Source organism: Falco naumanni, chromosome 8 (genome assembly GCF_017639655.2).
Source record: "Falco naumanni isolate bFalNau1 chromosome 8, bFalNau1.pat, whole genome shotgun sequence".
Taxonomy (NCBI): Eukaryota; Metazoa; Chordata; class Aves; order Falconiformes; family Falconidae; genus Falco; species Falco naumanni.
Window position 1 is genome coordinate 21,113,871 of NC_054061.1, and position 27,387 is coordinate 21,141,257.

The following is a 27,387-nucleotide window of genomic DNA, read 5'->3' on the forward strand; positions in this document are numbered from 1 at the left end:
TGCAAATATCTCCAGTTCAGATATCTGGCTTTTACTGGGGCATGCCCAAATTAAGGGCTGGCCAGGCCTCTGGGATTGCTCATCATAAAACTGCCTTTTTCAGCTCTGGAAGCTTGTAATAAAATTTGGAACCAAGGAGGTTATACCACAGACAGATGCCAAGGGCCTGTAATTGCAGCATTGATTTCTGTCTCTTCGCTTGCCTCCTAGCTCCAGGTGGAACAGTGCAAGCAATTACATTGACAGTATTTTCTACATTTCCTGTTTTGGTCCAGGTTTGCTTCTGGAGATGCCAAGCTGATCTACAGTGAGGATGACAAGGAACATTTTCAATTCAAAGACATCAGGGATGGTTTCAGCTCGACTTTTGAGAAGATCGTTGAGTCTGACCTTATGAAGGGTACATACTACAGCAGCTTGGACTCTTTGGACGTCCTCTCTCTCACAGATGAGACAGACAGCTGTGTCAGTTTTGAGGCCCCACTCACCCCATTGATCCAGCAAAGGGTCAAGGAAAGCCCAGAGCTCTTGGAGCAGAAACTGGTAGCCCAGCAGAGAGAAAGCCTTCACCACATGGCTGCTGATAAGCAAGAGCAGGCGGCAGCAAAGGCAGTGGAGGGAGATTTTGGGAGCCCGCTCAGGCATTCAATTACCAGCAGCAGGTCAGAGAACGTGCTGAGCCGGTTGTCCTTGAAGAGTATCCCAAATGGGTTCCACGTGGAAGGGTCAGAGGAAGATGCCACCAAGATCATAAACTCCATCAGGTAAGACAGGCTGGCGATTCCTTGGGCAAGGTTCCTTGTCTTTTGGGGTTCCGTTCCAGGAGCAAGGCTCAGGGGACATGATAGAGATGGAGCTGCTTTTTTTTTTTTTTTCTCCTTGATGCCTCCTCTCATGTGCTGTCATGGCAGAGAAGCCAAACACCAACAGGAAGAAATTTCCTACCCATAGATTAGGGCTGGTGCTTGGGGACCCAAGTGCTCATGGTGTTAAACCAGCCAGTCCCCAGTGGATTTGTGCCTGAGTCCTCCCTGTTCTCAGACCCAAGACCCCAAACTGCAGGTGAGTTGCAGGGTCCTGCAGGAACCCAGAAAAGCAAGGCTGGGCACTTGGTGTCCACATTTGCTCTGGAGGGAATCACCATTCATCTGAGCAGTGAGGGTGTGGGAGAGCTGGACCGAGGCCGTGCGTCCAGCTAACTATCAGGCCTTCAGTGAGTCCACTGCCCAAAACCACATTAACAGGTGCCTTGACTGGCCTTGGGCAATAAAATCAAGGGACACAGCCCCACCTATGTGGTGCCAGTGGGGCTGCTCAGCATGTTGTCTGTACAACGGCTGGCCACAATGCCAGTGGGCAGCTAGGAGAGGAGCAGCCCCCCAGTGACAGCAGATGTGGTGCCAGTCCCGTTGGCACGATTTATGTAAGTGCAGTTTCTCATCCTCAGCCAATAACCTGAACTGAAAAGCATGCCATCTATCCCTTAGGTTTCCTGAGTGTTCACAGCTCTGAAAGAGCTTGGTAGCTTTTTCCCTACTAGTGGAAAGAGAGGAAGCTTAAAAAGGTGATGGGTCTGCTTGCTTTGAGCAGATACATCCTCATTTCTCAGGGAGAAGTCACCTTCTCTCCAGTCTTTTTCTACAAATTTGAAATAAATTGTACTATTTCATTTGACCTGAAATGAGAGAGAGTTTGTCCAATGTCCACTTCACAAACATATTGTTGTGTGGAATTTTATGTGGGTTTCTCCAAGTCACGTTGCTTCTCATTCAGTTGTTTCCTCTTTCTGTATAGTGATGCCAGCTTGAAAGACGCGCTCTCCGACTCAGACTCTGACATGGGCAGCACGGAGCAGCTTGACCAGGGCAGCACAGACACCCTGGCAAACGGCTGCAGGGCAGATAGCGAGGCCGCCAAGAGGCTGGCTAAGCGCCTCTACAACCTTGAGGGGTTCAAGCGCTGTGATGTAGCACGCCAACTTGGGAAGAAGTAAGTGGGGCTTTGGGTGGCAGCCAGCCCTGCAGGTGGGTTGATGGAGATGGCAGCATTGGGCATGGCCAGCAGAAACAGAGCTGTGTTGGGTAGGGTCTGGGGGGAGCACTGGTTGTGCTGGTAGGACAGAACAGAGGCAGAGAGGGACAAGCCTGCTGTTACAAGGTCTTGCTGGATGGAGTCGGGGCTGTTGGAGATCCTTCCAGTTGAAACTGGTCCAAGCCCAATGCCCTTGCAGCCTGAATTCTACAATCAGCCCGCCTGTATTGGGCATCAATGGCCACAGGCTGCCACCAGATCAAGAGCTTCCTGTGTTTGGTAAGGGCCCAGAAAGACCCCCCTTGAAAGCAGTCCCCAGGCTGAAGGGTTTGGGATCCAGACCTGGATCTGCACTGGACTCCCTGCCAGTCCCCAGGTTTTTCGTGTCTGCACCCCAAAATCTTGCTGCTGTGCCTCCTGACCCAGTCTGTATAGATGGCATGAAGGGTTTGATGGACAGCCAGGTATACACCAGAGGTCCAAGCACCTCACTGGTAGATTTGTCTGAATAAGACAAAAAGGAAATAAAAAGTATTTAATCAAAAGTGAGAGAGGATTTCTGAGAAAGAGTAATGAGTGTAGCAGTAGCAGATTTTTTAGGATGCCAGTGAGTGTGAGGGCACCAATCCCCATCATCCTTCTTCTGGATCAGATATAACCTGTGTTGTTGTTGTTTTTTTAATGTCCTTAAAATATCTCACTCCTGTCCAGATCAGCAGAACACAACTGATCTTTGACAAATACGCAGCCTTTCAGTACCAAAGATTGTGACTCCCAACTTAGTCCTGGGACAGAAGGAGCCCGTGAATGGTTTCCTAGAGAGGCTCTTTTTATCACCTGGCAGCATCCCCATTCTTTTTTGCTGTGGTTCTTGTAGCAGGTGCATTGCTGGCTGCTGCTGCCTCAGGTCTAACATCCTTCTCCTTTTTTGCAAATTTGCCATGACAGCTCACTGGGTGGGGGACGTGCCCAGAAGTGGGTCTCTGGGGGTGCATCTGAGTGTGTCCCTTTGCTCGTTTCTGCATCCCTTGCTCACACTTGCAATCCTCGTGCCTTGGGAAGCTGTTTGGTCACCCACATTTGGGAATTGACACAGCCATTGAAAGAAAACTTTTGTTTTGATCAGCTGGGTTTTTGTCATCCATGTAATTTTCCAGCACAAAACCTGAATAGAGCTGCAGGTTCTTTGCCCAAGCAGGTGGATTTGCAGAGCAGGAAGGGAAGAAGGATGAGGATAGTTGTGTTTTAAGTTGGTCTTGCTCACTTAAGACAGTGTAAGACCAACTTACAGTGGTGGGAGCAGGATTTAAGTGATGCTTTCAGGCCAGCTCCATGTAGGAGGTGGGCTGGCTAGGATGATTGTGCAAAAAGTAAAATCTAATTTTAAAGCTTTTTAGTTCATTTTAACCCCTTTTTTTCCTTTGTGAACAATTTTCTCAGGAAAAAAATAAAAAGAAAACAAAGCCTAAACCAAACCAAACCCCAAACCATTCATCATTGTCAAACAAATAGAAAAGGCTTGATGAACGAGAAAGTGCAGCTGACAAAATTCTGTGAAATTAACCTCAAATCCAGAAATCACCTTCATCTCTCTAAAGAGCATGTGTTTTGGCAGCTGAACTCTCCATGGAAGATTCTTGTTCCTGGACTGGTCTGTGGCATTGTCTCAGCTCCATCACTACTTGCGGTCTCATGTCTCTTGCTGGATGGAGGCTGAGCTGTTTCAGCTGCCAGGCCATGAAGCACCGGCAGTGCCAGGTGCTCCTTGCAGGGTTTCCCAAGGGAGCACTGTGTGGACAAAACCCCACAGGCAGTGATGGAGCAAGCAGCAGAGCACAGTTTCAGCATTGCAGTGCGCTGAGAACCAGGGGTCTGTCCCACGGGCAGCGTGGCATGGGCACACAGCGCATTTACCTCCTCTCTAGATCAGGTGAATTTTACTTAACCAAACTTCTTGTGGACAATCTTTTTTTGACCCAGGTGACTGTGGCACAAAAAGGATCCCTGAAAATACAGGCTTAGGTCTGTAGGATAGTGTGATCCCGGCTATAAAACAGCACGCATCTGTCCACGTCCAGCTGTGCAGGAATGAAACTGTGGGAAAAGGCCAGGGCTCCTGTGTTACCCCTGGGGTGGCTTGTGACCCAGCAGATCAGTGAGCACTCTTGGTGCCTGGACCTTCCCAAGCCAGGCAGAGCAGGGGAGCATCAGGCTGGGGTGTAAGGTGAAAGGAGGTCTGCGGAGGCTGCCTGTGTGGCAGGGCCACCAGCCAGAGAATGCCAGGCGTGTCCCTGTGGGAATCACTTTGCTGTTCATGTGGGGACATCTCTGTTGTGTCTGAGCTGCGTGGTGGAGGTGTTACCTGTTCTGCAGAAGGGGCTGGGACTGGCGCAGAGGGAGAGGAGGCCAGTTCTTGAATGAGGAGAAAAGAGCAAACATCTAAGCCCACCTTAGTGTAGGCCACGGTCTTGCCTTGGCCAGTGCCAGAGTTCTGCGTCACAGGCACGCCTGGGGCGTCTTAACTGGCTCTGGAGCTCAGGGAGAAGGGTCCCATCAATGCCACTGAGCCCCTGGCTCAGCATAGGAATTTGTTGCTTCCTGGGGGCTGGCTGTCTCCACGTGTCCTGCGGCACTGTCTCGTTCCCTTGGCAGGGCTGGTGTCCCTGCTTGGACGTTTTCCAAGCTGAGCGGGACCCAGTGAGGCACACAGGAAGGCGAGATGGGCACCCAGGCTGGGAACTGCTGGCGTTGCAGCAGCTGGCATGGACCTCGCGTCCTGGGGCTCACAGGTTCCCTGTGGACTCCTGGCCTTCAGCACGACCCAGTGAGCTGGGGGTCAGGTGGCAATGCCTGCCTGCCTTCCTGGGCTGCCCTGATGGAAGAGTGGGGTGAAGGGGAACTCCCACCTGCTTTTTCCTGCCTTACTATAGACCTAGTTAGGAGTGTAAATTAGGGTGTAGGCCATGGAGAGACCTGAAGAGCAACCCAGCCCACCCAAGACATGTGCTGGGCTATAGCCACACCAAGTGTTTTGGCTTTAGCGAACCTTGGTCAAGGCCAGTCCTTTGAGTTCAACTTGAGGTTAAGTGGGGGGAGACAGCCACTGCTCTGCCCTCTGGATCGCTGCAGTGCATGGCAGTGGTTGCTGTGTGCCCAGTGCCCACAGTGCTCATGTTGGTTCCCAGGAGGCCTGGTAAGTAGGTGCCAGAACAGAAATAATCCAACCTTTTCTTCTGTGGGACTACAGCTGCATGTGTGAGGTGGGACCTGACCTGCGGAAGAGAGAGCACTGGCTAGTTCCCAGCCCTCGCACAGCCAATGCATGAAGTCTTCTGCAGGCATAGAGCCGAGAGGTTCCCAGTGGGGCCTGGGGTTTGCTTGGTTCTGCTCGTTCTTTTGCACAGGGATGAAGATGTGGTGACATCTTTCACAAACACGTGGTCGTCTTCCCCATCTCACATCACCTTGCTGTGAAGTTCCAGGACAACTGGAGAAGTCTCCCTGGGAAGCTGCCAGGAATCTGCATGCCAGTTGTTGTGGCACTGCTTCAGACAGACTAACCTGGGGGGCCATGGACCCTTGAAGACACGCTCTTTCCCAGAGCTAGCAATCCCAAATTATAAGATTATTTTATGAGTGTGAGACCTTGTGGTTTCATATGGCTTTGAAACAGTCTGCTGCACAAATTCCAGCACCAATACTTATGTCCCACCCCTCAAAACTCAGCCTGGACCTCTCCCCTGGAGCTGACATGCTGCTTTGCCTGATCCTGCAGTGTGTTATGCTTCCGATCAGCACCCATGCCAGAGGCTTTACAGCATTCGCCTCACAGGAGAAGATGAAACAAGGCTGCAGGAAAAGCAATGAGTTCTGCTTGTAACATGTCCCTGCATGAAACTGGATGTGCAATGCTTAGTGATATGCTTTCTGTTTGGTGGGGAGGAGCAAAAGGAATTGTGTATGGCAAAGGCTGAGTGCATTGAGGTCACCTCCTGTTTCTTGCCAGCATTCATTGATTATTCTTGCACTTCTGCTGCCTGAGTTGTGTAGACAGAGGAACGTAACTAGCACCCATTCTAGCTTTAAAGGCAACACATCTCCGACCATCCTTCAAAACTGTGGCAGGGGAAGGGTTTCTGGAGAAGCATCCAGGGATGAGCAGGGCCAGAAGCTCGCCTGAGCTACCCTGCTCCAGTCCCCAGCGGCATCCATCTGGCATGCTGGCAAGGTGTCGCGGTGAGAGGGTGGGATGGGGGCCAATGTGAAGTGGAGAGCAATAATATTGCAGTAGTAGGAGGGGATGTGTCCAGCAATGGGAGAGGACTAGGTAAGAGAGAAGGTGCTCGATGAGCACAGAGCATCCTCATGGCCACCTCCTCCTGGCTGGCTGGGGAGGAGGCTCTGCCTGGCCAGCAGCGCAGCGGAGGGATGCACTGGGGGCAGGCACCTCTCATTCTCAGGTGTTTAAGGCTGGCAGACACGTTGCTAGGCTGTGGGCACATTAGGACCCCTTGTAGGTCAGGGGTCCTCCAGCAGTGTTTCAAGCTGGGAGAAAGTCCCCCTGGGTCTGGGATCATATCTGTGGCATCTTGCTGGGAGTTGGGCTGGCCAGGAGACAGCAGTCTGCTGCTCTTCTTGTAGACAGTGTCTTCTTCCCCAATGAAAGGGCTGACTGCTCCCTCTTTAATTACAGTAACGAATTTAGCAAGTTGGTAGCAGAGGAGTATCTCAGCTTCTTTGACTTCACCGGCCTGACCCTTGACAAAGCACTCAGGTGAGCTGGTCTCTGGTGCTCCCGCGCAGGGCTCGGGCTGGGCAGAGTGGAGCAGTGTGGTGGGTTTCTCCCCCAGGCTTCCTGGTGCCACCGAGGGCTGCCTGTCTGATAGGAACAAGGGCTGGAGGCAGCTCCAGGTTGTCATTTAATCTTTGCTTTGGTGTCATGTTTCGCACAAAGTACTGCCATGAAAAGTGGGCTTCGACAAGAGGGCCCCCAGCCTGCTTCCCCATGGTGGAGAGCAGCTTTCCCAGGAATCCCATCCTGTACAAAATCAGAGCAAGTGGGAGCAACTTCTTCCCTTGGGACAGACGACCCATCCTGGTGCCATCAAGCCACAGGTGGGTCAGATCTCAGCTGACAGCACATTTCCCTACACAGCTCAGAGCTGGCTCCATAGACACCCTTTGCATTGTACCTGCAGGGGCCCAGGGCTGAATGGGCTGGGGGGAGGACAAAGGCCTTCCTAGCTGCTCTCAAGACCTCCTTTCCTTCTCCCTCCTTAGCATGGATGCTGCCCAGCAGATAGATTCATGACATGTTTAACTATCATTTTCACTTTGCAGGACATTCTTGAAAGCATTCCCGCTGATGGGAGAGACACAGGAACGGGAGCGGGTGCTAATTCATTTCTCCCGGCGATACTGCCAGTGCAACCCAGAAGAGAGCACGTCGGAAGGTACCACTTTCTTTCCCTGGCTCTAGTGTCCATTGCACGCTCACAGTGCATGTGTGCCACAGAGCCTGAGTGTAAAACCAACCACCCAGAGCCAGGCCTGAATGGCACCTGCTGGGCAGGCAGATGCTGCAAAAGCATGCACTAGATGCATGATAATTTAAGAAAGCTATTGCAAGCTCTTTCTTCAGGAAGCAATTCCTTGTTGCACCAGCCTAAACTTACAAAAGGTGTTCCACCAAGATGAAATTCGAGCAACTGTGTGTTATCTGCTCTGGCTGTGATGGCCTGTGGGCAGAGGCATGATAGAATCAAAGCAGTTCTGTCTGAAGATGATCAGGCAGCTGAGAAGGTCTTACAGCCCTCTAAAACGTTTTAGGGCATCACTACCTGCTGATCCACTGACTCCTCCACTGATGGAGACATGGCTGTTGCAACACTAAGGGTCACTTCAGCCTTGCATGATGGGATGCTGCAAATGAAGGTGGCAGAAACTGACTTGCTGACTGCTGCGTGCAGTGGCTGGTTTTCCTCCCAGGGGGTGGTGTCTTGGACATGCTGTTAGTGCTTTCCTGTACTGATGAAGCCCAGACATGGAAGAACTATGCGGTTGCGTTGAGATACCCTGTGAGCCGAGAGAAAAAGTGAATGCAACTGAGCCAAGTGCCAGTGAGAGAATAGAGGGTTTTGGGACACCAGCTCCACCTTGGGGCCATGTGGGACATGATTTACCTGACCAAAGTGATAGCTGTAAAGCCAGGTGAAGATGTCAGGGCAGAACCTCCCACAGAGCCTCAAAAATTTGCACTGAGAAGGGACATTGTCCTAAGCCTGAAGCTGCTGCTTTTGAAAGCACAGGAAACATCTTTCTTAGAAAGTTACTATCTCTTGAAGGGAGATGTCCATCATACCATGTCCTCAGGACTGTCAGCCCTCAAAGAGAAATATATCATGTTCCCATGAGGAACCCTTCCTTCCTCAGACCACAGTTCTTCCAGGAAAGGGAGAAGCTCATGTGCTCAGTTGCCATCATCCTGGGCTTGTGCGTTTGGCTGCCTTTAGCTGGTAGTGTTTAGAGCTTGGTCTTGAGCATAGGGTGCTCGGGGCTTGTCACTGTTCCACTGTTCCACGCAAACGGTGCCTTTGTTTAGTGGCTGACCAGGATGGGAACAGGCCGTGGCTGGTGCTCTGTGGCTGCACATCTGTCCCCACAAGGAGAGACCAGTGCCACTTCCCCAGCCAAGCCTGGGGGTATGTCACAGCCCGACCCTAGGTCGCCAATTCACCGTGTGCAGCATGCACAAGGGAAATAAGCCAGGGCTATCATGTCACATCTGGCTTGGTCTGTGGAGCAGCCTGTCTGTGTGAGCACATCAAGTCATGCCAAGAGCAGGGCCAAAGACCAAAGCTGTAATATTTCTGCCCCTGCCTCCTCCCTGGTGCTCTCTAGCCCTTTTGTGAGGTCCTTGCAAGGACCAGTTGATGTGCCAGAGTGCATTTCCATCTCACTGGTGTGAGGGTGGTGCATGGAGACTAGTCTCTTGACCTTGAACAGCTTCAGGACACAGCATGGTTTTGAAATAACAGCAAGCCACCAGGCTGCTTGGTACAGAAGAGGGTGCTGTGCTGTCTCAAATGGAAGGAAAGCTTCATGTGAGTTTTGTTAAGTCAAAGAGCCAGAAGTGCTGCACTCATTTGTAGTAGTAATGTTTGTTGAACATCTCAAGAACTTATAGGCTGCCTGGGAATGATGGCTAAAGACCTCAGGACAAATCCCTGTGGTGACTGTGATCAGCGGGGGGCAAACTAGCTGTTTGCCAGGGTCTCTGCCCCATTCTACAATGGCATCGGCACAAAATGGATATGGCAGAAAGTCTGGTCTTTAAAAAGCCGTTGACAAAATTGGTCTAAAGCCCTGGTGATCATTTCAGGAAAAGGTAAAGACTGAGGGAAAAAAGGCTATCTTTTTTTTTTTTTTTTTTTTAACCATCTTATGTGGTTGAAAGAAACAGGTATTCTTTAAGGTCCCCAGACATAGCAACTAGCCTTGGTTTTGCAATGGGTGGGCCGCCAAGACAGCAAACACAAAAACTGCGTGGGAAGGGGAGTAATCACAGCCATCTGGCTGTTGTGTGTTTCAGATGGGATTCATACGCTCACCTGTGCCCTGATGCTGCTAAACACAGACCTTCATGGCCACGTAAGTAGTAGTTGGAGATGCATCCTTCTTTTTTTCTTTCTCAGTATCGAGTTCTGTCTCCTTATGCAGGATGTGTTTCTGGAAAATTGAAATAGGCTGGCAGAGAGTCCTCTTACCAGCTCTAGGGGGAATTTTGGGTGCTAGTCCCATACCTGGGGACAGTCCTTTTAGTGTTGCTCCACTCTCGACCCAAAGGCATATCTCCTGCTGACATCAGTTATCTTACAGAGGCACAGGCAGTGCAGCTTTCTACCCAGGACCTGTTGCTTGCATCAGCCCTGTCCTGGGAGCTCTCATGGAGAGGTCCTCACCACCAGTCTCTGTGGGGCTGGCAAGCAGCAGCACCACTTGTGATGCTGTTTCTTGCAGTGCAGACACCTGCGGCTTCCCTCATCCCAGAAACTGCTGCAAGGGATCAGTGGTTTCATACAGGTCTCGATTTGATCTTTCCTTCCAAAAACATGAAGTAAGTCCCTGCTGTTCCTTTCCCCCAAGTCGTTACAGCCAGCTACTGGGGAGTGTCCTATCAGAGAGACCTCTGGACAGAGAGCAGTGTGAGCAGAGCTCAGTGCCCAGAAGTGTGGCTGGAAAACAGCAGAGGCTGTAAGATCTCTGGCCACCTTTTAGAGGTTCTTTCAGGTGGCATAGGTTGGATTTGTTCCTAAAAGGTCAACCACAGTGTAGAGAGCACAGCAGAGTGGGAGGAAAAATAACTGTGGGGGGAGATAGGCATAGAGGGCAGCTCTGGGACATCATGTACCCTTGCAGACCCCTGCCATAGCACACATCTGGGAGCACGCATGGATTCTGTGCCCTGCTTGGTGCTGTGGGAGGCGATAGTTACCATTGACCCCAGATCTCCTCCCTGCTCTCCAGCCTTATGGTGAGGCATAGAGCATGGCTGTGAGCTTCAGGGGGATGTGTTTCCTTTCCAGGGGTAGAGGGGGCTCCTCACCTCTCAGGTCACTGAAGTACTTTCTTTCATAGCCCCTCTGAGAGCTCAGACTTGGAGCCAAAGATTCCCCAGAACTTGTGTGAAGATAGAGGGGACACAGGGGGCCGGCTTGTGGTAGCAGCCTATGGATGTGAAACCTACACACCCTTCTTCCGCCCCACAAACCCATGATTTCCAAACTGTATTGTCAGAGTCCTCTTCTGCCTCCAGCTAGTAACAACTTGTTTTGCATCTACAGAAGCTTGCCCTGTATTTCTGTTCATTAGCCTGTTAAAGAGGGGACAGTAGGCTACAGTCAGCTCTTTTTTTGCATACTGTGGGGGTGGGGAGAGGACACTACATGAGTGCTCTTTACCTGTGATGGGAAAGGTGCCAAGGTCACCAGCTTCACCTGTGCCATCCTGACAGTCCATCTGGGAGACCCTCCCCATCATTACCATACAGATGCTGCCATCATGACAGTGGCGAAGTGTGAACACCTCAGTCAGTGAAGGGAATTACTGGTTTCTGCAAGAGCATCCTTTCCAGATGTGCACTGTGGTCTGCACCAGGCTGGCTACAGCTGCCACGTCCTCATCCTTTGGGGAACAGGCAGCCTGTGACCAGCGTCACACTGGCCATTGGGTCCATTCCCACCCATGTGGCTGCCAGTAATGTCCACCAAGTGTCTCTGGAGGCAGTGGGACAGCCGTGGGGCCGGCTGCTGGGAGGGTCTCTCAAAGCATTCATCCTTCAGCCACAGTGGCTGGAGCCAAGGAAGTATTTTCGTCAAAGCATTTCCTTTAGTAGCAAAGGCAGCATTGTGGCAGAAAGCAAACTATGCAACTTCACTCCAAAATAGTCTTATTTTGTGTAGTATTTTTAATTAAAAAAAATATTTCCAAAATATGTCTTTGGGAAGGTAGAAATTATTGAAAAGGCCCCAAAACCCTAAACCTCCAAAACTTTACCATTTCAATTTTTTGTTGACAAGCTGGTTAAAAGACCTGGTAAGAAGAAATGGTCTCGTGCTATCAAGGCAAATTAAAAATAGCTTGCTTCTGACCAGGTGTAGAAATGCCTGAGCTTTTCTTTGAAAGATCTTCTCTTTAGTTTTCTGCATGTGTAACATTAATTTCTTCTTTTCCCTCTCCTTCTTTTTTTTTTTTTTTTTTTTTTTTTTTCCTCCCTTCTGCTCCTGGAACCTCTCTTTCTGCTCTTTAATCCTTTACCAGGTGGTAAGTGCAGTCATTCTAGTGTTTTGCTTTAAAGCACTGGCATTTGACTTGTTTTTTTCTGTGTTAAAAAAATAAGGATTTTTGTTTGTCTGGATTTCTAAGTGTTTGTGCAGTGTCCTTCACTACTTAGCAACCCATTGGCAGCTGATATGCATCACATGAAATTCTGCTTGTGTAAAGAAGAATGGGTGACATGATCTCACACCCCTTTTTGTTAAAGATGCTGTCATGATATTGCATATCACTTTTTATTTTATTTCCTTTTTTAATATTGTGTGTGTGTGTGTTCCGGTGTTTTACTGTGTATTGCCATGGAGTGGGAAATCCCTTTTGATTAGGAAAAGGTGGCTGGTGTGTCTCTGTAAAGGGGCAGTTCCCTGCAGCAGTGTCTCTACAATAGGCTGCTTCACCATTCCAGTAGTGACCATGACGTACACCGAGGCCAGGTTTAAAAGTGATGGGACTGGCTTTAAAACATATTTGCACCTGGCCACACTGTAGTTTTGCCTTAGTACTGTTGAATTTCTACCACAAGTACACCCAGACTCTGTTTCCAAATCGTCCAGAAAACTTACTGTCTTTAAAGTGAGGCATTCCATGTTCACAGAATCAGCTGGTGTTGGTGTTTAAAAGCCAGCAGTCACCAACAGACGTTATAGGCCTTTTGGTATAATTCAGGTTGTTGCAACTCTCTACCTTGGCTCTGCTGGTGCTTTTTGAACCCCAGGAGATCTTACAGCAAAATACCTACTCCTCTGCTCCGTCTCTGCCCCTTGGAGACAAAGCTCTGGGATTTTCCTTTTCAACCGTCACTGTTATCCCTTGTTCAGAGCTGCTGGCCATGGAAGGGCAGTGGCAAATTGTCACCTGCACATCACCGGCACTCATGGTTGCGTTGTGGTACTTGGGTAAAGCCCAGCTTCTAGAGTCACATTGTAATGTGACAAGCTTTAGCATTTGTTCAGAGAGCAGGTCAGCGGTTCTCATGGCCACGGAACAAAGCTTGAAATGGGATCCCTGGCAGCTTCTAACTCCACGTGTTGATCGCTATTAATCTTGCAAACCCTGTGATATTCTCCTTGAACCAAGCTTATGGTTTGGTGTTAGCAGTACTGCTGTGTTGGTAGCACTGGCAGAGCTGAAAAGCTCTGAGGCACAAGCATCTGGTGGTGTCATCTGCAGAGTGGCACCAGTCTGCCTGCAGCAGCTTTGCGTGGCCCAGGGGTCATTGGTACCCAAAGTCTTGTGGGTTTATTCCCTGCATCAGGGTGATTTTGTTTCTGCAGCCTAGATCATGTCCACTACCAGATCCCTTGGTCCAGTGACCCTCACTTTTGGGTTTTTTTTCCCCTGAAGATGAGTATTTGGGGGAGCCTGAGTACAAGCACAGTAATACACTGGGGACCTCACAGGAGATGTACTCCACTCACCACTTCGCAGCTGAGGTGTTTCATGCCTGGGGCCTCCAGCCCAGAAGCTCAAGTGGTTTAATACCTCGCTGGGTAGAGCACCCCCGCCATCCACCCTTCACGGCCTCTGGCTCCCAGGAACCTGCTTCTCCTCCTCGGACTTTGGCACAGCACCTGCTTTTCCCACTGATCACCCAGCTCTGTACTCACCTGCCTAGCCTCCTAATGCTGGGACCCGGCAGCAGCTGAGGCATGCCAAGCTACAGCCCAGTGTCTTCTGGAGGTGGATAGAGCCATCCTGGGCACTTAAGGAGATGGTCTGCAATCATCTTGGGTGAGTCAGGTCAGCAGCAGCTGGCTGAGGCCCAGAGGATGCCAGAACCCAAATGTAAGCAGGGGAGTTACAGTGGGTTGAAACAGTGGGACGGCCGAATCAGCCTTGTCTACTGACGATCAGATCAGTCTCATACTTCCTAATTTATTTTTATGCACTCTAACCACTGTCAATGTGCCTTGTCTCTGCATCTCTCCGTTCTCATACAGTGTCTGCACCCACCTGCCTCTGTCCATCCGTTCTCATACTGTCTTTACCCGTTCATAGAATCGCAGAATCACAGAACAGTTTGGGTTGGAAGGGGCCTTAAAGATCATCTAATTCCACCCCCTCTGCCATGGGCAGGATCACCTTGCACTAGACCAGATTACTCAAAGCTCCATCCAGCCTGGCCTTGAGCACTTCCAGGAATGTGTTCTGGAACACTTCCAGACCTGTGCCAGTGCCTCACCACCCTCACAGGAAAGGATTTCTTCCTAACATATAATCCAAATCTACCCTCTTCAAGCTTAAAGCCATTACCCCTTGTCCTATCACTGCATGCCGCTGTATAAAGACCCTCTCCAGCTTTGTGGTCAGCCCCTTTAGGTACTAGAAGCTGCTATAAGGTCTCCCCAGCACCTTCTCTTCTCCAGGCTGAAGAACCCCAGCCCTCTCAGCCCGTCTGCGTAGGAGAAGGGGCTCCAGCCCTCTGATCACCTTCGTGGCCCCCTCTGGACTTGCTTCAACAGGTTCATGTCCTTCTCATATCCCCAGAGCTAACTTCCATTTAGCTATCTATCCCTTCTCATCTATTTAATCCACTGTTTGCTCACTCACTCTCCATCCAAGCACACCAGGGTGCTTGCTGATTGTCCGACAATGATTTCTTATGCTTTGCTGCATGCGCTGGAGCAAGCAAAGATGGGATGAAGTTCTTTTCTGCCAGGGGGTCATATCAGGAATAATAGGTATGTGTGGCTGTAAAGCAGCCTCTCTGGCTTGTACTGTTGCTGGTAAGTGACTCATGCACCACAAAAAAGAAAAATGCCTCTGTTGGGGATATATCTGCAAGGGACATACAACATCTGACCTTTAGGTGTGCAGATACATTCCCCTGAAGATTATGTCCGCATGTGATGATCTTGCTGATCATCATAGTGATCTCACAGTGGCCCTTTCCAGAGTTGTTCCTGGGATTCCCCATACTTGCTAAATACCATTCCAGTATGCGAAGGCTCAGGCAGTCCCTGGTGCTGGTGCTGTTGATAATGAAGCATTTGTGAGCATAGAACTGTTTCTTTGCAAGTGTTTGTCAAATGAAGCTGCAAAGTCTGTGTCCTGGAGTGTTTTTTTTGTTTTCTCTTCTCAGCTGGTGTTGATTTGCAGGCACATGCAGGCTTTATATTTGAGTGGCTGGCTCCAGCCCATTTCTCAAAGCAGCAAGCTGAAGTGTTAAGATACTGTTGACTTGGGGTTGTATTGCCTCTGAGCCACCCAGTATCCTGTGCTCAGTCCTACTGACAGCCAGCCTGAATCCTGCCCCCAGTTCTGCAGTGCTTCAACACACTTACCCAATGAGCCGAGTCACAGTATTACCATCCTTACTGGAGCTTTCTCATCACCTCTTCTGGCTGTCAGAGAAATGGTATGTTTTCTCAGTTGCTCAGCAATTAGCTGCTTTTTCATGATGTGGCTGCTTTCTCAGTTTGAGTTCAGAGATCTTCTTGCATGAGAGAAAGAGGAAGATCACAGAATAAAAAACCCTGGGATCAATATATGTCCTGGACACAATATGCAAGAAACCCAAAAAAGGATCTGTGAGGCTGGTTAACTTGTGCACTTTATCTGTCTGCATCCTGTATCCACTCTTGCTAAAATGTCTTGGTCTCTGCATTCATTGCTGGATCACTGCAACAAGATCTCTGCAGGCAGAAAGATCTGCTGTGCGCTCTGCTCTTCTGCCTGAAGGCAGGGGTAGAAGTAGTCACCTTCTCTCTCTGCAAAGTAATATGGTGCCTCAGTCTCAGGCAATATACCTACCTCACCTCCAAACTCCCTGCCTCACCTTCAAATTCCCTCCCTCGTGGAGGTTCGTTACTGCATTTCTTAATGTACTTTGTCATTCTTCTTCCTTTCTCTATCCACATGGCATTGTGCTGCTGATTTTTTTTCTCTGCCCCCCTGTGTAATTCACCAGCCAGCAAGTACACAAATCTCTCTTCCTTCTGCTGAAAAACCTAGCGTGTTTGCAGGTTTCCCTGCAGCTCTTCAGCTTGTGTGCACCCACTGAGCACTAGCCGGCAGTAGCCTCTAGCTATGGGGTCTGGTTATGGGCAGCAGCCAGAAGCTCCCCTGTGAGAAGGCAAAGATGGCTGAGGCTCGTGTTGTGTCCCCAGGCACTCCAGATTTGTAGCAGTGCTTTATTCCTCTTTTTCTTGATCTCAACAAGAGGCATAATTAAGACTATCAGACAGAGCTGTGCAGTGCTGGCTCCCTGCGTAGCCAAAGAGTGTGTCTGCACACACAGGTGGCCAGTGCGTGTGGGGCCATTGTGGGGCCATCCCGAGCCCTCACTCTCTGCCGGGGAGAAGCCTTCACTTCATTTCACTGGGGGAGAAGCCTGCAGGTCATCTGTTGTGCATGTTTGTGGGCAGGGGTTTCTGGTGTCAGTCTCTTTCAAGAAGTTATTTCTTGCACAGAGAACACTTCTTCCCCTTCAGGGCACCTCCTGTATCATCTGCTGCAGCTTCATCCCCTCCCAGTGATCCAGTGATGCACTGAGGCCCTTCTTCCTCATTGAGACCCTAAGCAGGGTCCTGGCTCTGCTGTTCTTGGCCGTTCTCCCAGGTCCTTCTGGGTTGCCACCCTGTCAATAGCTTGATGCAAAGCCCACCCAGTGTCAGGATCCTTAAGAACACTGGTGGCAGCTCATGGTGTCCTCTCCCAAACCCACTGTCCACTCCATGCGGTGCCACTATGGGGTCTGTCCTTGGGGATTTCACTGTGTGAAGGCTGCAGTATGACATGGCACTGGAGACACCTGTTTTTCCTTTGTGGTGTCAGACTTCTCTTTCAGAAAACTACAGTTCTCACTGACTGCTCCACTCCTCTGCTCCAGTCCCTTGGAGAGGGAGGCTTGGAAAAAGAGTTCCTGCCTCCAGCCCCTTGACCCTCACAGGCTGGGAAAGTGTCTCACCTGACCATGGTGAGGAGTAAAGGGTTTGGGAAGACAGACGCCACAGACTGACATCAGGGAATCTAGATGACCTGGCAGCATTAGCACCAAATAGTCTTGGCATTAGCTGGTGATCAGTGTGCTCCAGGTTGCGGGATTCTCCCAGTGTCTGTGCATTTCCCTCACATGCCACAGCACTTGAGTGCACGCAGCACCAGCAGCTGGATCATCTCTTTTCATAATGGCAATAAAAAGGTAACAGTTTCCGTGAAGGACAAGCTATTGCCCACTGTTGGCTGTCTTCAGAGGCTGACAGTACACATGCAATTTCATGTACAGCAGGCTTGGGGACCCATTCAGGCATTGCAATTTCAAGGCAGTGAGTGCATATCTTGAGCTTTGAGACACAGGCCCTGTACCAGGACCAACCTGGAGACCAGAGGTGAGATCACTTAGAAAGTTTGGAGCAAGAACTGGAGATGTTGTTTTCAGGTGTTTTATATCCACCATTAAGAAAGAGGTAATTTGAAACATTTGAATGCTGATGAGCAAAAAAGCAAAGAGCCCAATAGAAAATCAGAGCACAAGACCTTTCAGCTTTGCGTTCTTGGGGCAAATGCAAGCTTCACCACCACATGTACAATTGTTCTTTATAAGACACTGATTAAAGTGTAAACTTTCCAGAAGTTTAATAAACTGCTTCTTTGCCTTACAGAATATTGGCAAAAAGATGTCGTGTCAACAGTTCATAGCAAACCTGGATGGGCTGAATGATGGGAAGGACTTTGCAAAGGATTTGCTGAAGGTAACATGATATAGACAGTGGGATGCTGTCATTATTACCGTAGTGCCACCTTGTCCTGCTGGGATGCTTTGAGCCCTTAAATCAGCATTTTCCAGTGCACGCACATGGATAGCTTCTGCTAACTTGCAGTGATCCACCAGAGGTCTGTTCCCTGGTCATGTTTTATCCAGACTAGTGGCAGATCTGCCTTCAGAGCATCCCAAGGGTCCCTGTCTCCCATGGTAGTTCTGTGATGCACCAGACAATGCACAAGTTATCCCTTCACCCCTAGATGTGACCATCTGGCACTGATACTTTTCTCTGTTCAGTACTGTGGAATATTGGTTAAGCACCCCAAAGTGAGCATTTTCTCCTTCCATATCGTTTAGCAGCACCACAGTGGTCCGCACCTGCTGTAGGTCCAGCAGCCTGACCTGGATTTTTCTGTATGGAAGGAGGTTCAAATGACCAGTGTTATGTCAGGGGGGTCATGTCATGCTTTAGATGATACCCCCGTCTCCCAGCAGACCTCACCCCTCCCCTCAGTATGATCAGGGCCACCTCCACATTCTGCTTTCCTAGCCCATTCCTGCTTCTTTCCCAGTGCCCCAAGGAAGCCACTGAAATTTTGCACAGGAGGAACTGGAAAAGCTGATCCCCAAGATCATTCATCCCTCTCCTGCTTCTCAGGGCAGCATTCAAGCCTCCACTGTCACTTTCCCCTAGTCAAGACATTGGAGGTATCTTGGCATACCCCGGAGTCTTCTACCATCTTTGTCTAGGTCAGGATTCACTCAGGACTAGGCACAACACCAAGAATTACAAATTTCATATACAGGCTTCTGAGCAACCCCTCAGCTGTTTATGTGTTCAGTCCAATACCTGGTGTAGCACATAGACAAAAAAGGGTCCAGCAGGACAGCAGTTGTCCTGCTTATGGTGAATACTTCCCCAGGACAGTTCAGCAAGGAAGGTATCTCTCCAAGAGCACAGATAGGGTGTGGAGGAGATGGTCTCCACAACCCATACATGTCTTCCATGAGAGACGCAGCTAATTCCATGTTCTTGTTTCAGACACTATATAACTCCATCAAGAATGAGAAGCTGGAGTGGGCCATGTAAGTATATGTTAAGCATTTGAGAGGTAGTGTGTCTTTCAAAGTAGCTGACAGGTCTTGAGTCCTGTTTGTAGCCCCAGAAGCTCCCAGAATATTTCCTGCCAAACCCTTAAGCACTGAAGTCCCTCCTATAGGCAAGCTGGGTTTACTTATGGCTTAGACACAAGAGCAAACTGGGAGGTTGGTGGCAGTCTGTGGACACAGGTTCCATAGGCATGTCTAAAGGAAGGGAATGCCGTCTTTGTTTGCTATTAAACATCTATAAAATACTGGTCCCTGTCCAGGTGTTTCAGAGGTCTTTGCATAAGGAGCTGACGATCTGGGGTTATTTTGGCCATTGAGACTTTCCATCTCTTCCACATAGTTTCTTCTGGAAATAGTATCAGAATCACTTAGGCAGGAAGGGACCTTGCGAGATCTCCAGCCCAGCTTCCTCCTCAAAGTATGGTCAGCATTGAATTCAGACCAGGGTGCTCAGGTTGTTGTTCAGTTTGATCCTGAAAACCTGCAAGGATAGAGAACCCACAGCCCCTCTGGATCCATGAACCAGTGCTTAATTATTCTGAGACTGACATTTTTTTCTTACCCATTTGAAACTGCTGTTGTTTTGACTTATGGCCACTGTCTCTTGTCCTCCTGCCATGCACCATACTGAAGAGCCTGGCTTTGTCCCCTGGATAACCTCCTCACACATATTGGAAGGCTGCCATGAGGTTCCCCAAAGCCATCTCTTCTCTGGGTTGAACAAGTCCAGTCCCTTCTTATATTGCAAGCGCTCCAGCCCTCAGGCATCTTGGCAGCCTCTGCTGAACTCTCTCCACCTTGCTGATGCCCTTTCCTGTACGGGGCACCCAGTACTGTTTGCTGTATCAAGACATAATGTAGTGAGCGCAGAGCAGAGAAGGATGGTCACTTCTCCCAGCCTCCTCGCTGTGCCGCTGTTACACAGCCTGGGATGCGCTTGGTCTCTGTTTCTGCCAGGACACACAGGCTGGCTCCTCTTCAACCTCGTCTTCACCAGGAGCCCCAGAGCCTTTTCTGCAGAGCTGCTCCTCAGCCGGGCAGCCCGGCCGCCCCCCCGCAGCCCCCCCAGCCTAGTGCGGCACTGGGGTAAAGCTCTGCCCCTCCGAGCGCTGGCCCTGCACCTCTCACTTGCATGTCATCCACAAACTCAACGTGAAGTGCACTCTGTCTCCTCCTCCAGATCATTTGTTAACCCCGAAGCAAGTCTGGGGACAGCTGGCCTCCATGACAAGTTAACACAGCACCTTCCTCAGTCCTCCTCCTGCTGTGCCACCCACCGCCTGCCCTGAGCACAGGGCCCTCGGGGAGGGGTGTGCTGTTCTCCCCAGCCCCAGCGCCCCCCCACTGCTGCCATGGGAAAGCCCATGACAGACCCCAGGGCCTTAAGCTAACGCGGTAAACATCTCTCCTCTCTGCCCCTTCTTAGCCTCAGACCTGTCTTGTCTCCAGAGGGTCATGGGACTGAGCAGAACCTTCTGGGCCATTAGTTCCATCACCTGCTCTTCTCCTCATGTTGTCCTAGCCAGAAATGTGTCTGGAGACAGTTTGACCCTTCCTTCCTCCCCAGCTACCCGCGTCAAGCTTTGCAGAGCAGCAGCCTCCATTGCCAGCTGTGCCACCACGGCAGCAGTGCTTGCTGCGGGCTGGTCTCTCCTTTGGCAGGGATGCAGCCAGCCAGTGGCCCTGGCAGGGCAGTGGTTTCCTAGCAGGTCACGTAGCATCAGTTTCACTTTAAAAATAATCTTGCACGGCCGCTGTGGGAGAGGAGAGCAGCCATGCCAGCCCTGCAGCCGGGTTGGCGGGGCGGTAGTCGTGAGAGGGAGCTCTGTGGCTCGGCAGAAGGTGCCGGTGGGATGGTTTATGTAAGAGTTCAGCAGAAGTGCATCTGCTGGCTGGGTGCGGGCAGTGGTTACACAATGCCTGCCAGTGCACACTCCCTGGCTCGGGCACAGGCAAGGGATGCCAGCACCCCCGCATCCTGTGGCAGCGGTGTGGTTCCAGTCAGCAGCATCTAGCCCTGCGTCAGCCCTCCTCCACCCAGCCTGCTGGTATCCTTGCACCTCCTCATTCACCTCATGCCAGCCTGGGACCTGCTGTGCTGCAGGCTGTCCTGCTTGTTGGCAGAGGGACAAGCTGCAAGGAGGGGCTGCTCTGCCATGGGACAGATGCTCCCAGATGTGGGGTACCTGGTTCTCTTTCGGAAGGCACCAAGTGGTGCTGAGTCGTAACCATGCACAGGCAAGACCCTGTTCTCCCTGCTTGCCTCTGCCTTCTGCCCTTGTCCATCCTGGGGACTGAAGTGCCCTTGCTCACAAAGCCCAGTTGGACAGGCAGGTGGACAACCATCATCCCAGCAGCAAGCAGGAGCTCAGAGGAGTCCCTCCAGTACAGCTCAGAGAACTGAGCCCCACTAACTTCCCACCCAGGCATAGTGTCTGGGCTCTGCCTGAGCCCCAGGACTCCTGTGGGTGCTGAGGGCTGAGAAATCATCCTTCTCCTCCAAGAGGTGTCTAATACTTTGGCCATCTACTTGCTTCAGGAGAGGAAGTGTGGCATTTTACTGTACACATCCCAGCTGGTGGATCATTCCTGGGTCACTCCTCAGCTGAGGTTTGGTCCCAGTCTAATCTGCAGCCTAAGGTGACCACTCATACCATTTAGACGTTAGCACATATCACACAGGGCAGAAATTCCGTTTGCTCTCTCCCTCCTTAGTGTCCCAGGGACACTGGGAAATGTAACTTCCCATACAGGCTGTAGTTCCTATGTGCCAGAGTAGATTTTACACCAAACAGGAAGAGTCAGGCTTGGTGGAATCATTGGATGCTTCCCTAAGTTGTTCAGCCCTCTCTGTCCAGGACCAGAAGATCTGTGGGGAGAAGCAGTTTTTATGGAAATGAGCAGCATTTCTCACTCTCTGCTGGCCCATCCTGAGGACACAAATGGGGAGCTGATGTGTAACCTGTTCCAGGGTTTGTGATTTTTTGATCAAGTGGCCTATTTCCCTAATGTCTGAAGAGCTTTTGTTCCTCAGAGATGCAGAGGATATTCTTCAAGCTCGTTTAGTATCTACTAACTATCTCCCCAGGGACTGCCTCTCAGGGAGTGAGACACCCCGGTGGTACCTGGTCTTCAGCAAAAGACTTCATTAAGCTCTGATTTTAGGGTACAGAATTGGAGACTCACCCTGTGAGATGCTTGTAGTCCTCAGCAGTGGTGTGCCTGCAGTTTTACTCCCTTACCTGTTTTGAGTAACCTTGCAGTGGGACCACCGGGACAGTTACCTGTCACCTGTGCTCCTCCCAGCTATGTCCAGATCACCGCCACTGGCACACTCTGTGTGTTACAGTCCCTGCATCTCCTTTCATTTTCTTTCTCTCACTAGTCTCCTAATAAGTAACTCTCTTTAGAACCAAAGCAGATAGGGCACACTGTGACCCAACCCACGTGTCCTCCACTCAATCTCTTCTCTGACTTTGTTTCCAAGTGATGAGGACGAGTTGAGGAAATCACTCTCCGAGCTGGTAGATGACAAATTTGGAGCCAGTGCGAAGAAAATGACAAGGATTGTTGACAGCAGCAACCCCTTCCTGGACATCCCCCAAGCACTGAACGCAGTCACCTACAAGCACGGTGTCCTCACGCGTAAAACCCATGCAGACATGGATGGGAAGAGAAGTACGTGTTAATGGGGTAGGAGGAGGTGTGCCCCAGGTGGTCCCAGAGCTTTGCCCTAGCCACCTTCCTGGCTCTCCTGCTGAAGGCGTTTCCCCACTGCTTCCCAGGGAACACAAGAGAGATTCCCAGATCCCCGAGTGCCAGGGCACAGGGAAAGGAGGGTGTTGTGAGGTATTTGTAGACATGAATGTTTTCAGGAGGCCTCAGTCTTCCCTTCTCACTGCCAAGGAACCTAACAGTGCCTGTCCCACACAGATAGATCTGGTCTTCCATCCTGTGCATGGGCATAATCCTGACTTCCACACTCTGAGCAGGGGGGTGAGGCTGGTTCCACAGCAGCTGTCCACCCCAGCCCTGACCTTGGGGACAGTCTGGTCCTCAAAGCTTTGTTCCTGTCCATATGCTGCCATGTGCTGGACACAGCTGCCATATGCTGGCTGGGCAACAAGGATGCCTCATAGCTCTGCTGCCAGCATATGGGATTACAGGAATGGTAAAGGAAAATGTATCTGGAAACTGTTAATGAGCAGAGATTAATGAAACTTTGGATAACCCCTTTTGCTAATTGATATGATTGGCCCAGTCACTGCAACCAATTAAAAGTCTTGAGTAGAGATTACCACCGAAGGCCTTGTTTGCTTCCAGCACTTTCTTAATAGCCCATGCCTGGAGGATCGGCTGTCTTGTGGTGATGCAGATGGCTCCCCCCTCACCTCCCACCCCTCTCCAGCTTCCAGCAAGCTCTTTGTCCCCGAATCCATCTAGATGGCTAGTGGTAATGCTCCCTTCTAAGTGGAACAGAAGCTGCCTTATCCAGGGTATGTGTGCCTAACTCATCTGAAGCAAAGGAGCTCAGGAAATGTCTCTGCTCCTCAAGCATTTAGTCCAAGGAACATGAAACGGGTTTGGAGGAGCAGAGACTTTCTGCACATGTCCACTGGTACCCCTATACCAGCTCTTCTTTGGTTTTGACCTGCCTGTATTCCTGTTGGGAGGCTGCATCTCCCAGCCTGTGTCTCTCAGACATGTGCCCCTGCAGACAAGCCACTCGTAGGCAATAGCCTGGAGGTGTGTGAGGTCCGAGCATCAGTGCATGCCTGCAGTGGGTCAGAAGAAGGGTTAGTTTTGGCCAGAAATATGAAGGTCAGGCAGCACTGGAAGAAGCAGACATGTATCATTAAATGTTCTTCCTTTTTTAGCTCCCAGAGGAAGAAGAGGTTGGAAGAAATTTTATGCTGTGCTTAAAGGGACTGTCCTTTATTTACAAAAGGTAACTGTGGTGGACTATTCCATTTGCTGTTTCATTCTGTCTCCAAAGTAGTCATGCTCTCCTAAGCAGGAGACCCATAGATGCAAGTAGAGGTGAATCCATGCCCTAATTCATGCATGGACATCTACAGCACTCCTCCAGAGACCAGCATACAGAACTGGAGGATACTGTCAACTTTGGTGGTAGTGGTGGTCATGCTAAGGATGCTATTCATAGCTGCAAAAGAGGACCATACAGGAAGAAGTATGAAAGAGGGAACGCTGAGGCAAGATTTCAACAAAAGTGTTCCAGCAGTTAGGAGCTATTGGGGAGGGTGATTGAACAGATGATATGGAATAGGTGAAATAGGATGTTGGTGAGACATGCAATATGAAGAGGCAGATCATCAGACCAGTCTTATCTTACCTATTGTTTTATTTGCTGGCATAGTTCTGATTATGAGGAGCTTCATGAATCTGGTATGGACTTAAATGCTTAAAGTTTATCTTCTCCTTCAGGACCTTGTTGAGTCCTTCCATGGGTTGCCAAGTGACACTTTCTGTCTCCATCTTGGTTTGTTTCATAGTCACCTCTAGTCAGCACAAGTATAGATCCCAGGTCCTCGTGGGAACCTGGAACATGCTGGAACAACAGCAAAGTCACTACAGAAGAGCTTCCCTGCATGCTGTAGCGTTCAGCTCTCTACCTTTCAGGACACTTGGATGCTAGGAAGATTTTCATGGATAGTCTTTTCTGTGGGAAAATCCAAGGAGTCTGGATAGGGGCTCACTTGAATGTCAGCATGAGCCAGCCAGAGATGCCAAACGTCTGTTCATCATGAAACAGCATAACCCACTGAACTAGGTCTGAACTACCTTAGTAGCACATGCTGTGCAGTAACCCACTGAACTCACCTTGCTGGAACAGCACTCCCTGTGCATAGATGTTCGTATGTATTGCAGTATTATCTCCAAAGCAATGACAGTAAACAAACATTGGATTATATAAGAAAGGCAGAAAGATCCTCAGGGCAGCACGGAATTATGACTCAGAGCTCATAGCACACCCCAATGATTCTTGTGTTTTGCCAGATCCTATGGCACATGTCACAAAGCCAACAGAAATCTGGCAGCAGCCGATCGTAACTTACAGTATGGGCTGCTTTTAGCCAAGTGGTATTTTTACAGCCTTACCACTCTTCCCTGCAGCTGAGGGAAGCTGCAGCGTACTGGAGAGCACAGATCTTCTGCAGCCCTCTAAGTGTGCCGTTCTTCAAGTCAGTGGCACTTTTCCTACAATCCAGTCTCTTGTCTCATTATGAGTCTTCACATGGAGTACACCAAAGAGGTACTGATGTTGACCATGGGTGATGCCTAAGGATTTAACTTGTGCAGAGCTACCATCAACATTTTATTTTATGACAGTTTTTCTATGGAAAAAAATATGCAATTTCATCAAAATCCCAGGAACCATTTGGATCCAGATGAATTTTTCACCAAGGACTTCTAGGGCATGTCTCTCGGGGTGCATCTGTTGTGGGGTATATATTTGGAATTAAATATACTTTCAGAACAGAATTTTTTTCCCATGCTGGACCAAAATCCAGTTTACTGAAGATGTTCTTGGCTGCTTGGACAGCAGTAGAAGGAGCCATGAAGCCAACACTGAGTGTCATTGCTGCTGATGGTGTTGGGTTTTCTTTGCTGTACAAGTCTAGCAGCAGTAACCATCCAGACTGTTATATTAACATAGTTTTGTTGTGTTAGTACTGGGTGTTTAGAATTCAGAAAAAGAGTGAGAATGAGATTGATGTGGCAATTAGAAGACCAGTGTTCTTATCTAGATGACCTTCATGAACATCTTAACTGAAGGCTTTCTTTATGGCCAAGGACTGAAGAAGCAAAACACCTAAGATTTGGCTAGGTTATGGAAATATCTGATAAATAACACCCATGACTGATGTGTAATTAGCAGGAGGGACTGGAATTGCCAAGGGTGCCCCAAGGAAGTAGCATTTGGAACAACAGCAAAAATTAACCTGAGGAATGTTTGGGCAAAGGATTTGGGCAGAGGGATTTCTTAGATATGAGCTGCTGCCAGACTGTAAATGGTCCTCTTCAGAGGATTTCTTGGGCTGGGCTTGGCTGTAGATAGTGTTTGTCAGGCTGGCAGAGAGAGGACAGAAGGATGAGACCATGAAGACAAAGTCCTCGCCCTGCCACTTCCAAACATTTCCAGCACTGCAACAGAGAGCGAATAAACATTCACCTGCCCTGTTGATTCTTAGTGCAATTTCTTGCCTATGGAGTGGTTTGCAGAGCAAGAGAGTTACACAGTGCAGGAAGGAGATGGTGTGCCAGCCTCCCAAGCTCTCAGCGGAAGATGCCTGCAGATAAACATAAGGTAGAACCTGGCTTGAACACAGATCACTGGGAAAAGTTTTTCTGATGTGGAGGTAGAGGAGCAAGTACCTGCTTCAAGACCCACCTGATGCCAAGGAGCACAAGTTCAGCCTGTTCCAGTTTTTTGCTCAGACCAAATCGAGTTTCTAGGCTTTAATAGAAAATTCTCATAATTTTAATGGGAAACTTTTCTCAATTTCGTTTTGGGGAGCAAGCTGACTAGAAATAAGAGTAAGAGAGAGAGGGAAGGCGCGCATGCACATGTGTGTGTGTGTGAAGGCTTGGGGAGATACATATATAGGAAGGAGGAATGGGCAGATACAGAGAGAGGTGAACAGAAGATAGGCAGAAGAGTAGGTGGCTGGGTGGACAAGTAGAAGTCAGTTTGTTAGAAGCAATTCAGGCAGCAGCCATAAACCTGCTGATGTAGAGATGTCACATGTCATTGACTCGCCAGTGTTAATTGCTGGATTAGCGTGTTCTAGCATAGTCTGCTGAAGCAATTTCTTGATCCCCTAAAGGGATGCAGCACATTCTCGAGGAAGAAATGCAGGCTTGGGAGCAGGGCGCACCCCTCCTGCGCTCTAATCTGCACTGGGCACTGATTCACTGCATGGCCTTTGGCAACTTACTTCACCTCTGTGAAATGGGGATAATAACCTTTAATCACCACACACAGAGGGGTGTTGAGAGGAATGATGGAGAGCTATAAAGCATGAGGTGCTTTTATATAGAAGTACTGGAAAAGGTGCAGGTCTTCCCACAGGGTCTGCTCTTGCAGCCCCCAGCTGGGAAGGGGTTCCCAGCACAGCCCCAAGCCATGGGTGCTGTACCATGCAGGCAGGCCCTTGCCATGGTAGTGCTCCTTGGAGCACCAGGTTCATGACCAGACTGAAAAGGGTACAGTTGTTAGTTTTCCCTATTAAATGGTTTGTTCAGGCTGGTAGATGTGAGCCAAAGAAAAGGTAAAGGAGGAAAACCCATGCAAGCCAGAGCATGAGAAATGTCTGTAGCTCCATGTCCGTATTCACATTACTGCTCAGGGCTGGTGCTGAGTCCAGAGAAGAGGGCAACAGGACACTGGGCTCTCTCACCCTATCGGGGTGCCCTATGAAGGAAGGCAGGCACAAGAGCTGGATGCCTTTTCTTGACAAAACGAGCTTTGAGCTGGAGAGCCCATATTAGTTGTGGATCTCCCACCACCTGCCCACAGGGATGGGCAGTAGGGGAGAGCTGGCATCAGGAGGGTAAGCCAAAGGCACCATGGAGCATTGCCGTGGCAGAAAGGAACCCCAGGCAAGGGGGTAGTTGTGCATGTTTAAGCAGAGCCTTGGCGCAGACAGGAGAGGCACATGAATGGGGCAGTCTGTCTACACCAT

At 49.8% G+C, this 27,387-nt stretch overlaps 1 protein-coding gene across 4 annotated transcripts in view; it reads left to right on the plus strand.

Annotated features, from left to right (window-relative positions):
* Window positions 1-27,387, plus strand: part of PSD2 (pleckstrin and Sec7 domain containing 2) — a 78,716-nt gene that overhangs the window by 42,193 nt on the left and 9,136 nt on the right. For 2 of the 4 annotated variants that reach the window (XM_040603742.1, XM_040603743.1), the window contains 9 exons: window positions 276-764; window positions 1,795-1,989; window positions 6,725-6,805; window positions 7,372-7,484; window positions 9,623-9,683; window positions 17,468-17,558; window positions 18,612-18,655; window positions 22,167-22,357; window positions 23,557-23,627. In XM_040603742.1, the coding sequence (XP_040459676.1) occupies window positions 276-764; window positions 1,795-1,989; window positions 6,725-6,805; window positions 7,372-7,484; window positions 9,623-9,683; window positions 17,468-17,558; window positions 18,612-18,655; window positions 22,167-22,357; window positions 23,557-23,627 (1,336 nt within the window). The remainder of the gene's footprint in view (window positions 1-275; window positions 765-1,794; window positions 1,990-6,724; window positions 6,806-7,371; window positions 7,485-9,622; window positions 9,684-17,467; window positions 17,559-18,611; window positions 18,656-22,166; window positions 22,358-23,556; window positions 23,628-27,387) is intronic. The other 2 variants (XM_040603744.1, XM_040603745.1) reach the window with 2 other exon arrangements.